The sequence below is a fragment of the Scomber japonicus genome, chromosome 20 (assembly GCF_027409825.1).
Source record: "Scomber japonicus isolate fScoJap1 chromosome 20, fScoJap1.pri, whole genome shotgun sequence".
Classification (NCBI taxonomy): Eukaryota; Metazoa; Chordata; class Actinopteri; order Scombriformes; family Scombridae; genus Scomber; species Scomber japonicus.
The window spans coordinates 13,486,121-13,498,946 of NC_070597.1; the positions used below are offsets into that span (position 1 = coordinate 13,486,121).

The 12,826-nt window shown below is 36.9% G+C and overlaps 1 protein-coding gene across 1 annotated transcript in view; it reads left to right on the forward strand.

The window, feature by feature from the left end:
• Positions 1-12,067: 12,067 nt before the first annotated feature.
• LOC128381500 (zinc finger protein 385C-like) overlaps positions 12,068-12,826 on the forward strand; it is a 38,983-nt gene continuing 38,224 nt past the window's right edge. The window contains exon 1 of the mRNA XM_053341524.1: positions 12,068-12,341. Coding sequence (XP_053197499.1) covers positions 12,068-12,341 — 274 coding nt within the window. The remainder of the gene's footprint in view (positions 12,342-12,826) is intronic.

The window sequence follows — 12,826 nt, forward strand, 5'->3', positions numbered from 1 at the left end:
AAGCAAAAAATAATTATGTTTTTTGTTGTGACATGGTTATGTTCTGGTTAAGTTGAGGGGGTTGGGGTTTGGGTTAAAATTATCACTTTTCAAGTAAATCTAGCCATTAGAATTAAATAATTTGTCATATACTGAGAGTTCAAATCTTTTGTTGTCTTCCAGGATACCAAATAGTATATTTCCCAGGAATAACACAAAATGATCACATTTGTTGGAATTGATTATACACAGAAGAGATCGCGTACCTAGACACGCAAGATGGTTTGTTACACAGAACATCTGAGGAAGTCCTCACTGTCTGTCACCGTATTACCTGTTGACGTCGATAGTATGATGTTTTATGATGTGACAAAGCTATGGTTACAGTCTGGTTATGTTTGGGGAAAGATAATTTTCGGGTTAAAATAATCACCTTTTTTAGAGTTAAAGTGTGAGTTTAAGTCATTTGTCATTCATGGCTATTAAAATAACCACAGGGTTAAGGTCAAGGGTTAAGGACAACTCATTTGGTTGGAAAAGCGACACTTGCGGTTGAAACCAACAGCAGTCTTCGGTGGCAAAGTCCACTGTCGAGTTAATGCCTCCATCCACCCCTCCTCCTCTGAGAGTGTAAATGTGTCAACAGACTTCATCTACACTCCATCACTGCTGCGGATCATTATTATTATGGTCGCTGACATCACAACCCAAGTTTTTGAGGTGTAAGAGAAATACAACAACATTATTCAAAATTCAAATTTTAAACTCAAAATGCAAAAATTCATTCACTTTTTTTTCTCTTTTCTTTTGGTCATCCAGGTCAACGGTTGATCTTGAATGCATCTTTACTCTAGTTTAATTATTTTACTTTTCCATTCACAGAGTTGTCTAGTTTGGAAAATGATGTGTCATTGCCTTCACATTACCCACAATCACCCGCATGTACGGCCCTGTGTTCCCAGAACCAGTGGAAAGGGAAATAGAGACTAAAAATATGCACCCTCTTAACCGCTCCCACTCACTTACCTAACAGAGTGAATCACCGCATTATATGAGTGGAACATTTGGAAATGACCTTGTCATAGAGATCTGACATGGCCACTCATGCTGTGGGATTATGCATAATAATGCAGTTGGGTCTATACTGTATATACAGTGTGAAAATTGTTTGTGTGTATGTGTGTGTGTGTGTGTGTGTGTTACTCTGAGGGTTGTGGTGTGTGTTTTTGAATATTAATGTCATGAGCACACCTGTGTGTCTCAGTTGAGTGTGTTTATACTTCATTGAGCCTTGCAAGTGAATTATAAAGGCCAGTATGAACAGGAGGAATGACTACAGCAAGAGCTGAACAACTATTTAGGATAGACTTGAAAAATAGCAAACCTATTCTTTAATTTTTTCAGTGTTACTTTCTTGTACTGTGTATGCCCATCATCTACCAAACGTAGTACTTCTTACACTAACGGAACATAGTGTAGGGTTAGGGTTAGTTTCCCTACTAAATGTTACTGGAAGAACACATTTCTAGGAGACAGAGCTGGTTGTTGAGTCTTGCTTTTGAGTTGACTACATTCAACAGAAACATCAGATTTCAAACCTGCACCAGTCCACCTATATCAATATTTAGTTATTTATGAATTAATTTTTTCAAACATTCTGATTACTGGGATTTGTACAATTTCAGGATCATGAATGATTTTTACAACTGGATCTGGGACAGTTAATATTCCAAGTGTAATGTAAAGAAGAAATGTGCAGTGAGCAACTGTGAAAATTGCACAGTGCATCAACTGAGACAGTATTATTCTATAATCTAGTTCATCCATGTTTCAGCGTAGAGATCAATACATACTGTGGAGTTCACTCAACTCGAGCCCTCTCTGCAGATCTGTGTTTCTTCATCTACCATTCACTCAAATGTGGCCTTTTTTGTCCATTTCTTTGCCTTCTGCACAAATTACAGTATAATTGTGCTGCAATTTGTCTGAAAAAAAGTTCAAATTCATGTTCACACAGGATGTGCGGGGTTGCCTAGCAACACAACTGTAATTGTTGTCCACCTTTCGTTCTGTATTTATGCTGTTCAATATTCATTCTAACTCTGAGACTCGAGTGCGTTGGTGAAATAAGTCATGTGTGGAGTGTCAGCTGTAAGTATAATCATCTGAGATCTCAGCACTCATCTCTCAGTAAATATATTCTACGAAGTGCTTACTAGAAACAACTAGAATATTACTCATATTCCTCTACTGTCCAGTCTTTCCACGTGAGGCGTCATCTGCTATCGTCTGTTGCCGACGTAATGGAACAGTAATGACAGCTGTTGCGGTGAAGGGAATTCATCTTGGCTTGAGTGTCTGGAACAATGCCATTTTTAAAAGTGCATATGCCTTCGTCAGAACATCTCGGCTGCCTCACATAGAAGTGATGAAGACATGAAGACCTTGGTCTACTACTTAACACAACTGGGTTAAACCTTCTCGTTCCAGGAAACATTCCTAGATCTCAGAGCTAAATGAGCTGTAAAAGTTCACAGGTTCAGGTGGATTAAGAGCCCAGTGGGGTGTTGGATTTGTTCTGTCTTAATTGTTAAAGGCCAGTCTAAACAAAGGACTTGTTTCTCTGAAATGTATTCCTGGGCTACCTTGTACTTTTGTGATTATCATGCATTCAACAGGTTTTAATTGTACAAATAAAAACAGACAGAAAGAGATATAGAAACCTATATATTAATGTGGCCTCTATAATGTACTGTAATATGTAATAGATATACTCTTGAAGGGAAGTGCAGCTATATATAGAGGAGTTCTATGCTGTACAATTCCCAAGTTAGATATAAAACAATTATCCATGTGCTGACAAGTGATTTGATCATATAATTAACGCTATTTAAAAATGGGATGAGATGTGTTTTTGTGTTTTCTTTTTTTTTACAAAACTGAAGAAAATGTAATGTAAACCTCTTCTAATCTCAGCAGAGCACCTCTTAATTTTACAACACTCCCATAATTGTATATGTTCCTTAAAATTAACTGATATTTCAAAAACTCTTATAGTGTATTATAGGGCTACAAGTAACAAGTTTGTTTTTTTCATTATCGATTAATCTGCCAATGATTTTCTTGATCAATCATCTAGTCTTTGGAATGTTAAAAAATAGTGAAGATTAGCATTCACAACGTCTCAAAGACCACAGAAATGTCATCAATTGGTTTGTTTTGTCTGACTGAGAGCCTAAAATGTTTAGACATTCAGTTTACTGTCAGATATGACAAAGGAAGACAGAAAATCATCAAATTTGGGAAGCTGGAACGATCAAACGTCTGGCATGTTTGCTTGAAAAATGACTGAAACAATTAGTCAATTATCAGAACAGTTGTCAATTAATTTTCAAATCCATTAATTCAACAAAGTTCTCCAAATTAAAAAAAACACATAGGTTGTACCATGCACTCCACCATAACCCATAGGAACGTTCTCTTATCCGGCGGCTCTTATCAGCAGTAATCTGCAGGTGTGAGTTAAAATCCTTCAAGTTAAGCTTCCATGCTCATCACGGCAACAATAACACTACAAAGATTGTATTTACAGTTTTTTAAAAACCCAACTCCAAACTCACTTACTTAGGATCCATCCATTCACCCACCAGCTCTAAATATATAGACATAATTTGATCTCCGTCACTTCCACAGGTCTATGGCCGCTAGATGGCAACTGTCACTCACATGTGACTATACAGTAGGTTACGACTGAAGTTATGGTCTATAGTGTCCTTTTTCTGAGGAGGACAGGCTTGATTAATAGACTAATTGTTGCACCTGTACTGCAATAATTCTTCTACACTTAACAGCACCACCGCTCTTTTTATAACAGCCCTTATTTGTCAAAAGTCAGTGATAAACAAGTTTGCTCCCAGTGTGAAACCACAGCACATGAAGACTGGCAGCACATCATACAGATAGGGGGAAAAGCAGGTTGGGGGAAACAGGCTTAACAGTTTTTTGCTGCCTGTCAGCTCAGCACCCCACCTGGCTGGACTGTGTATGACTGCTGCTGCTGCTGTTTCTAGCTGTATCTACCTTCCCAACTATTAGCATTAAAAAAAGACCTTCATGGAGTCATTGTTAGGAAGTAGCAGTAACGCTGACGTACATAAGCTGTCACAACTGTATTTTTAGGTTAGCACAGTAGCTGAAATGACAGGACAACATCTCTAGAATATAAAGCCGGTGATTTTTCTATATTTTTTTCACTGTCAGCAAATGTCATGGGCAGAGCTAGACCAGCAATGAACTCATCCAACTAACAATTACTATGCGTATCCAAAGCCTGATAAATCATATTTCTCTGTGCTGTAGACCTCAAGACTGGCGGTGTGGTTCATTGATGTGTTTTTAATAGTTTTTGGACAACAACGGAGGTCTACTACAGGGCAGAGGAATAAGATTTATCAAGCTTTGGATACACAGCCAATACTTGTGAGTGGGATGAGTCAATGAGATTTGTTTACAATAAGAAAAATATAGAAAGTCGCTGGCCTTAACTTCCAGTTTTACTTTTCATAGGCTCAATCTCAAAAAACAGTATATAAATAATTTTGTATTTATAAAATGTACAAAAGGACCATCTTGAAATAACAGTTCCTCTCCCTCTGACGATGCGGTTGTGAATTTGATTTACTCCACACTAAAAGCATAATTCTGTCTCATTATTCTCTACCACAAAGGCAGGGAGCAGCCAGGGACCATATGTATGTCACAGGGCAAAATGAATGATTCCTCATTTATATAGGCACCCATGTGGAGAACATTACACTGTAGCTACGAGTGAGTCTCTTGATAGAGTAGTTTATGAAGCTGACAGGTCATTTCCATGCAGCTGTCTTAGGCTATAAAGCAAAGATGTTAAGCATGCTGTTGGCTGGGAAAGTTTAGTGGAGTGATGAAACTTACAAGCATGAGAACAATTTTTTTTTATACCTTCCATCGTAAATGGGAGTTATCTTGATTGTTCGAAGGATGTCATGGTCTGATGGTGGTTTTTTTTAGTGCTCGAGTAGAGATGTCATACACTTGTACAGTAAGGAGACATTTGCCGTGTTTACATGCACAAAGGAAACCAGGAAACAAGTTACTGGGGAAAATTAAGACGGTAGGAAATGCATCTTCTGTTCTCTACATATGCTGAAAAAACTGATTACCCTAAAACCTTTAACAAGAATTTAGCCAAGATAGCATATATTATATGTAGTAGATCAAATAATGTGTATAGTATCTCTTCAGGACCAAGGTGATACTCAAGGAAAATGTTTTTTAATGTCATTGGACAAAAAAGAACAAATAGCAAAAGAGTACAGTAGTTCCCACACACTTACTCCAAAGCTACAACAATGTTTCAATCCAAGTTGGAGCTTTGTTAAGTTAATATAATTTCTACACCCAATTAAAACATATTTCAAGAGGCTGTAGTAAAATGTCTTAATACATTCAAGTGTAAGAATATTAATCCAGAAATAGAAGAGAGGAGAGAAAATAAATTGGTAAAGAAAAAAGAAAATGGAAATTTTACTCAGATTTATGTAATGATATTCACTGTGGCTGTTAATCCACCTCTCTGTAGTAAGTCTAAACATTTAGATGAAAGGTGGGCTAAAGCTAGTTGCCGAATTTTTTGAGAAATACAAGTAATTTCTCTTTAAAGTAGGGGAGAGGTGTTCCTTTGGTAAGACCTTGTATAATTCTCTGTCCCATTGTGTTACTGTCAGGGGTTTTCTCTAATCCACTGGAACTGCAACCTTTTTTCTCTAGATTATGACAATTTATTAATATGTACTTTATACTGTGATGTTTGTACTTTGTACTAATTGTTGATTTAATTTGAGGTGTTTATCAGCCTGGGTTGGATAATTAACCACACTTGCCCCCATAGAAGCTTCCTGCCTATTGGTGTGTACATATAAGGATGTCTGGGAATCATTATTACTCTTTCCCTATTGAGGCTGTTAATTGTTGTTATTTAATAGCTCTTCACCTATATAATATAACAAAGTGTTTTTATTATTTCCACAGGACAGTTTGGGGTTCTAAAAATCAGCATGATTAGGAGCGTTTTCTAAAACTATATTTAACATAGCCAGACTGATGACTGTCATGGTCAATATTAGTGACCAATTGTAGCTTTTCACACTGTAGATTAATCCAGCCAGTCAAGGCACATGGCTGATTCTGCTTGAGGTTTCTTCCCATTAAAGGGGCAGTTTTAACTCACTGCTGTCGCTACTGTAAGTGCTTGTTCATGGGGGAAATGTTGTGTCTCTTTAAATTAAATGAAGTCTGGACCTGCTCTATGTGAAAAGTGCCTTGAGATAACTTCTGTTTTGATTTGTTGCTGTATAAATAGAACTGAATTGAAATTGAATACATGAATATCAGTAATATCCAACTAAGTACATATGTTGGTCACACAATAACCAAATATAATCAAATTTGAGGAGTTCCTATCATAAATGTATTTTAAAAATAAAAGTACTGACCAACATTTCGTTATTAGATGTTTCAATTCTTAAATATCAACATCAAGATATTGCAGTAATATTATGATGCTTACTGTATATGGTGAAGCAAACACACACACACACACACACACACACACACACACACACACCACCTTGAAAAGTATCTTGTGTCATGCTCCTGTGATTTGGACTGTATGAGGGTCATCAGGTCAGAGACATAACGGAGGAACAACTTTTGAATACACTGCCAGGTCTTTTGGATAAATGTACAGAAAGACCTGAAATTGTCAGAGCTGATTACTATGGGGGAATTTAAGTTAACTTAGATCCAAAAAAGTACCCTCGGTCAATGTGATTGCTCCTAAATGTTCACTGAAATTGTTTTAGAAAATTTTACCTTCATTTTGCTTCAGATTGTAATTTGTGACAGTTGTAGCTGTTTGTATTGTTTTTGTTCATTGTTGTAACAATGCTGCTCTGTTGAACAGTTCACTCATGTTAATGAGATTAACACTCTCATTTATCTTGATCGTTTCATTCAATTCAATTGGACATATATCTGGTTAAATAATGGATATATATAGAAACAGAGAGAGACATAAAGCCGCCTTTACGACATGTGCTTTATATTCTCATCCTGGACCAACAGCCAGACAGGCTGATGAGTGCTGGTATTTAAAGAGCTGCTGGGGCCAGATAGCTTCACTAGTAAGAGGACAGCACAGCAGATACTCCGTTCACTGATAGAGATACTGAGTTTCTGATGCTTGACCACTACTCAGAGCTTTCTGTGCCATCAAACTGTTCAAGAAACAAAACAGCTCCATGAGCCAGTAAGATCTTACAAGGGATATTTTTGACTAAGGGATACATGGACTAAGCTAATGTCTCCTGCATGGATTATAGTTCCAGTAAGTAGCTCGTAACTATTACCGCATGTCAAAAACACCACTCTATCCTTTTAACAGGATGCTCTAATGACTAATTCCAATTAACATGTAATATTGACAATATAAAGTCACATTTAAACTGATAAGTACACTGATATGTGGATTTTTCTGTCTTTTGCATGTTCAGTAAGTACTGCATGTAGTATTTATAGCGTCAATCCCGCTGCTCATTCGCTCATTGTCACACTCAATTAGGTCCTATTGTCTCTCATGTTGGGTCAGTGCAGTAATTTGTCCCTTGACAGCTCCTTGCTTGTTTGTTTTTCCATCATTCCGTGAAGCTTGATTTTCATTTTACTTGCTGTTCAGTTGTGTTTTAAATACTTTGTTTTCTCCTTTGAAAGATCAGTGTCTCACCTACTGTGACATAAAGAATATCTTTGAAGTGGAAATCAGATCAATTAGTCAATTGACAGAAATGAATCGCCAGCTATTTTGAAAATCATTCAATTTTAAGACAATTTTCAATCTAAACATTATCTTTCCAGCTTCTTAAAAGATAATATTTGATAGTTTCTTTAGTCCCCTATGATAGAAAATTAATATCTTTGAGTTGTGGATTATTGGTTGAAACAAAACAATATATTTGAGGTTGGTATAAGTATAGAACAACCAATTAATACTAATTGATTAATCAACAAAATAGTTGACCGACTAATCAACAATGAAAATAATTTAGTGGCAGCTTCAGTGGAAATAAACAAACATTAATGAGAGCATGTGCTTGCCATCTATTTGAGGAAGGGGAGGTCACTTTAAAAGATAAAAGCAAGACTTATGACTTAAATTATGTTAACTACTATGCAGCGTTGTTTTGATTAATAGTCCCTTTTCGATGTTAATGAGATATACTCAGCTTTTTCAAATGATTAAATAAAAGAAATGTATACATTTCAGTGTGGCTCTATAGTTTTGCACCAGTATACCATCCACTGCATTAAATCCAAATAGGCCATTGAGTTGAACTGAATGATGTTGTGTCAAGCTACATATGTCATTACATCCTGTTGTCAACTCCAACAGCGGCAAAAACGAAAACACATAAACATATTGTGATGTTAGATTTTCTATAATAATCTTTTTGTGAAGGGTTTTAATTATAATTCACAACTAAATGCACCTTCATCTGCAGTTTGCAGGTGAGTCAGCTCATTGTGTGTATAGCATCAGCATCAGTCTCTCATTTTGTCTGTAGCCATTTGGTACGTAGCAGAGGACTGGACTGTTTCCAGCTGCTCACTCAGGTGCCAGACAGGAAGAGTTGCCCTGACTCTGAGTGCCAGCAGAAACCCACCACCAGCTGCCAGCCAACAGGCAACCTGTTAAAAGCTGTTTTGTAATGAGAATATCAGGTGCCAACTCCCACTGACCACATACAGATGAGTGAGTGGAGCGGGTGGGTGGTTGTAGTGAGGATGATGAATTACACTTTGACGAGGGACAGCAGTTTACAGTATTAATTAGGAAAGGGCATCCCCACCTGGACTGTGCTTGACTTTCTATAAAAAAGAGTGCCCATGCTCAAAACCAACACCCATGCAGGATGTGCAAGGTTTATTGGAAAAGGGTGTTTTGGCTGGATGTTATACGCCAGTGTATACAACTATACTATAGTTATGGTCTAGTCTGCATTGAGCAAATGGTCTGTAGGTCACCTAAGTTGTCATGGAGATGGCTCAGTTGCCATCATATGACCAAAACATGGAAGATAAATAAAACACAGTTTAATCCAGGTCTACTAAGTTAAGACCATGAGATGTGTTCAGATAAGTTAACTGTGTAGAATTACTGTTCATTGATATTGTGTCAGAAACTCTCCATCCTTTTGTTTTTGGCCTAAATTGTAGCCAAACTTTAAGATAATGAGTTAGGGTTAGGCTTAGGGTTAGAGGTTAGGGTTGGGTTAGGGTTAGGGTTCATAGAGGATAGTGCACACATGAATCAACAAAGTGGTTTTAAAACGTTAATGTAAATATTCAGGGGTAAGTTCAACAGCTGATTGGCATTAGTCCTGACACACAATTAAAAAAGAGACTAAATGGATCAAATGTTTATGCCAACAATGCACAGGTCAGCTTCAGACAATTAGTAAGCTGACTTTGGGTGGCTTCACTATTCATTAGATCCCTAAATAGAAGAGTCTCATCGATGCAGATGTCCTTAAAGTGAGTAAGCCAGCCCATGCATCCCTCTGACTGTGTCTGTTGTCTACACATCAATATTCTTCTGTGATGACGACCATTTACTGAGATAGGGTTTTGGAGGCGAGAGCAAAAGTCTGAGTCTCTTATCCAGCAGCTGTCTAAAAAAAACAGACACATATTGTACCTCAGATAACCGGAGAACAGCAGCAGGAAGACTATCAGTCTATTCTGATATTTCAAAAGATGATGTATGTGTCTGCATTCACAAACAGTGATACACAGTAATACCATGAGTTAAAAAAATCTAAATACTGACCCAGTTAAAGAGGTGCTTGAATATATTTTCAGTGAATTTATTAATTGATTTACAGCTTTATTGCTAATGAATTGTTTGCCACTTATTTAGCATAAATATTAAACTTTATTAGTTTTTGTTTCAGTTTATATGTGAGGATTTGCTGTTTTTCTCTGCTTCATATCATCATAGAGTCAGTCAGGAATATTCTGCACAGTTGGATGGAAAAAAAGCAAACTAAAGACACAAGCTTGAGCTTTGATCAGCGACAGACTTAAAATCAGTGGCCTGAGTTATGTTGAGGGTACTATTAAAATACTTTATTTTCTTTATTTTAAATACTATCAATTAATAAATATATACATTTTTAGAACTACTATAAATATATTGTTCAATATGAATTTCAGTAACGTAAAATGATTAGGGCTGCAACTAACAATTATTTCATTACATTATCAATTTAATCTTTTAATTAACTTCTTGATTAACTCATTAATCATTTGGACTATAAAATGTCAGAAAACTGAAACTGTTATGATTTCCCTGAGTCAAAGATGACATCTTAAAATGTTTTGTTGCAATAGTCCAAAGCCTAAAGATACTCAGTTTACATGTATGTCATATATGACAAAGAAAAGCATTCAATCACATTAGTGAAGCTGAAACCAGCAAATAGTTAGCACTAACACTTAAAATATCTAAAACAATGATCAAAATAGTTTTATATTCTGTTGATCAACTAATCTATTAATTGATTAATCATTGCAACTCTAAAAATTATGTTTAAAGAAACAAACTAAAAGTTTAAAAAAATCAGTATGTAGTAGAAATTTCATATTTTATGTATTTGTAATTACAAAAAAAGAAAGATGGTCCAATATTAATATTTTCTGGAGAGTGGGTTGATTTTTCCTCACAATTAGGTGTTATTGCTATTTTTCACAACTGCTTGCATCAAATGTACATTTAAATGCATATTTTATTGTGAGAAAAAAATAGTGTTTCATAAGAACCCTTCATGGACCACATTGTATTTGTATGTTATATGTGTTGAGCATCTCTTGGTCAGACTCCTGAGCTGCTTGTATGTCCCAGTCAGAGATTTTTATAGACTTACTGCAATGGTTAGTCAATTCATTGAAAAGTTAATTGAGAGATGAAACAATAATGAAAATAATAGGTAGTTGCAGCCTGAAATTCAAAGATGGGGCTTCTGTCAGATGTTTGAAAATCTGGTTGTGTTGAAATAACCATTATTCCATCACCATCTTTCTATTGCAGCAGTTACTCGTGTCCCTACTGCAAGGCGGCAGTAACATCATTCAAATAATCTTGGTGATGGGCTGCAGCTTTGAAGTCTGTGTTGCTGGTTGGAGGCTGATGAATTCCAGTGAACATATTTCCATTTCACTTTCATCTTTCCAGCAGCCAAATTGAATTTTTTTTTTTAACAGATTTTTTTTTCTTCCAAATAATGGTTTCAGCACCAAAAACCAAAACAAGGAATTCAGTTAGACTTTGGGTGACATTTCCACATTTGCAGCAGAGCTCACGTTTAGCTGTAGCTTGATTTATGCTGTCAGTGTGCCATAATCGCTCAGCCATTACAGGTATCAGGCTGTGCGCTCTCACAAAGAAACACGCCGCTTTGTGTACCCTGGGAATCTTATTATGTGATAAATGGAGAGAAGCTGGAACAAGATACTTATCTACTAACTGTACACGACTCTCTTGTATTGCTGTGATGTGTCTCAGAGATAGGCCGTTCTTTTCAGTTAATGGACGTCTAATTCCAGCCCATTAATGGGATGTCAACGATTTTGAACACGTTCATTTGGATGTTTTTAAATTTGTACATACTGACACTGAACACTACGGTCAATAGATAGATATAGTGATAGGCATCCTTTATATTCTTATGACATGTCTCTGCATGGGACACATTTTATATCAGTGAACAATCAAGCTCTATGTGCACTACGCACATAAAACTGCAGTTTGAATCACATTATAGAAAAACACCAATACCACTCTGCTCTGGAGTCATGCTGCTCTGTTGCCCCCCTGTGGAGGCTTCAACAACATACATACCAAACATACTGAGTGAAATGTCTAACATGGGGAGTTCACTGCTCACCAGCTCTGATCAATAATGTTCTAAATTACCTTTTTCTTTCTATAGATATGAAGCGTCCCAAGAGCCCCGAGTGGCTGCACAGCAGCCTTCACCTCAAGAGTCAGGAGGAACAGGAGGAGGAAGAAGAGGATGACAATGAAGGAGAGAGGAGGGTGGTGGTAGGACACAGGGCCAAGCGGGAGCGCCGTCAAGCCTGTGGCAGCGCCACCATGTGCCAAGTGTGCAACATTCAGCTTAACTCAAGCGCCCAGGCTCTCATCCACTACAGGGGCAAGACCCACCAGAGGAGGCTGCGCCGACTGGCAAAGGCAGTCAGCACAGGTAGGCACATACAGATTTTCACTATTTAATTTACCAGTGCAAAAAGTTCATTTAAATACAGACTTAATGTAGATTATTAGTGATTTTAAGATTTAAACTATTAAACAAGGTATGGTCAACATACAATAACAGTCAGACCTTTCAATACAGTCGCTACAGGCAGTCTAGTGAAGCTCATAATGTTCATGATTCTACTGACAATCTCAGTGTTTATTCAACTCAACTAAAAGTCCACTAGCTTGTTTCCAGAGATGTCAGTCATACCATGCTGTCTTTATGAATGGATGGAGTTATCTCAGTTGTCATAGAGATTGATTTGTTAGTACCTCTCATGATTTCATGCATAGCGCTTCGCTGATGAAGACATGATTGAAAGCTCTGAAAAATGCTAGTAAGTGGACCTGGGAGTGATTTGTGAAACTATTTCCAATGAAGAATGAATTTCCATCCTTAACTCTATGGTAATTTATAGGCTGTAGATTATA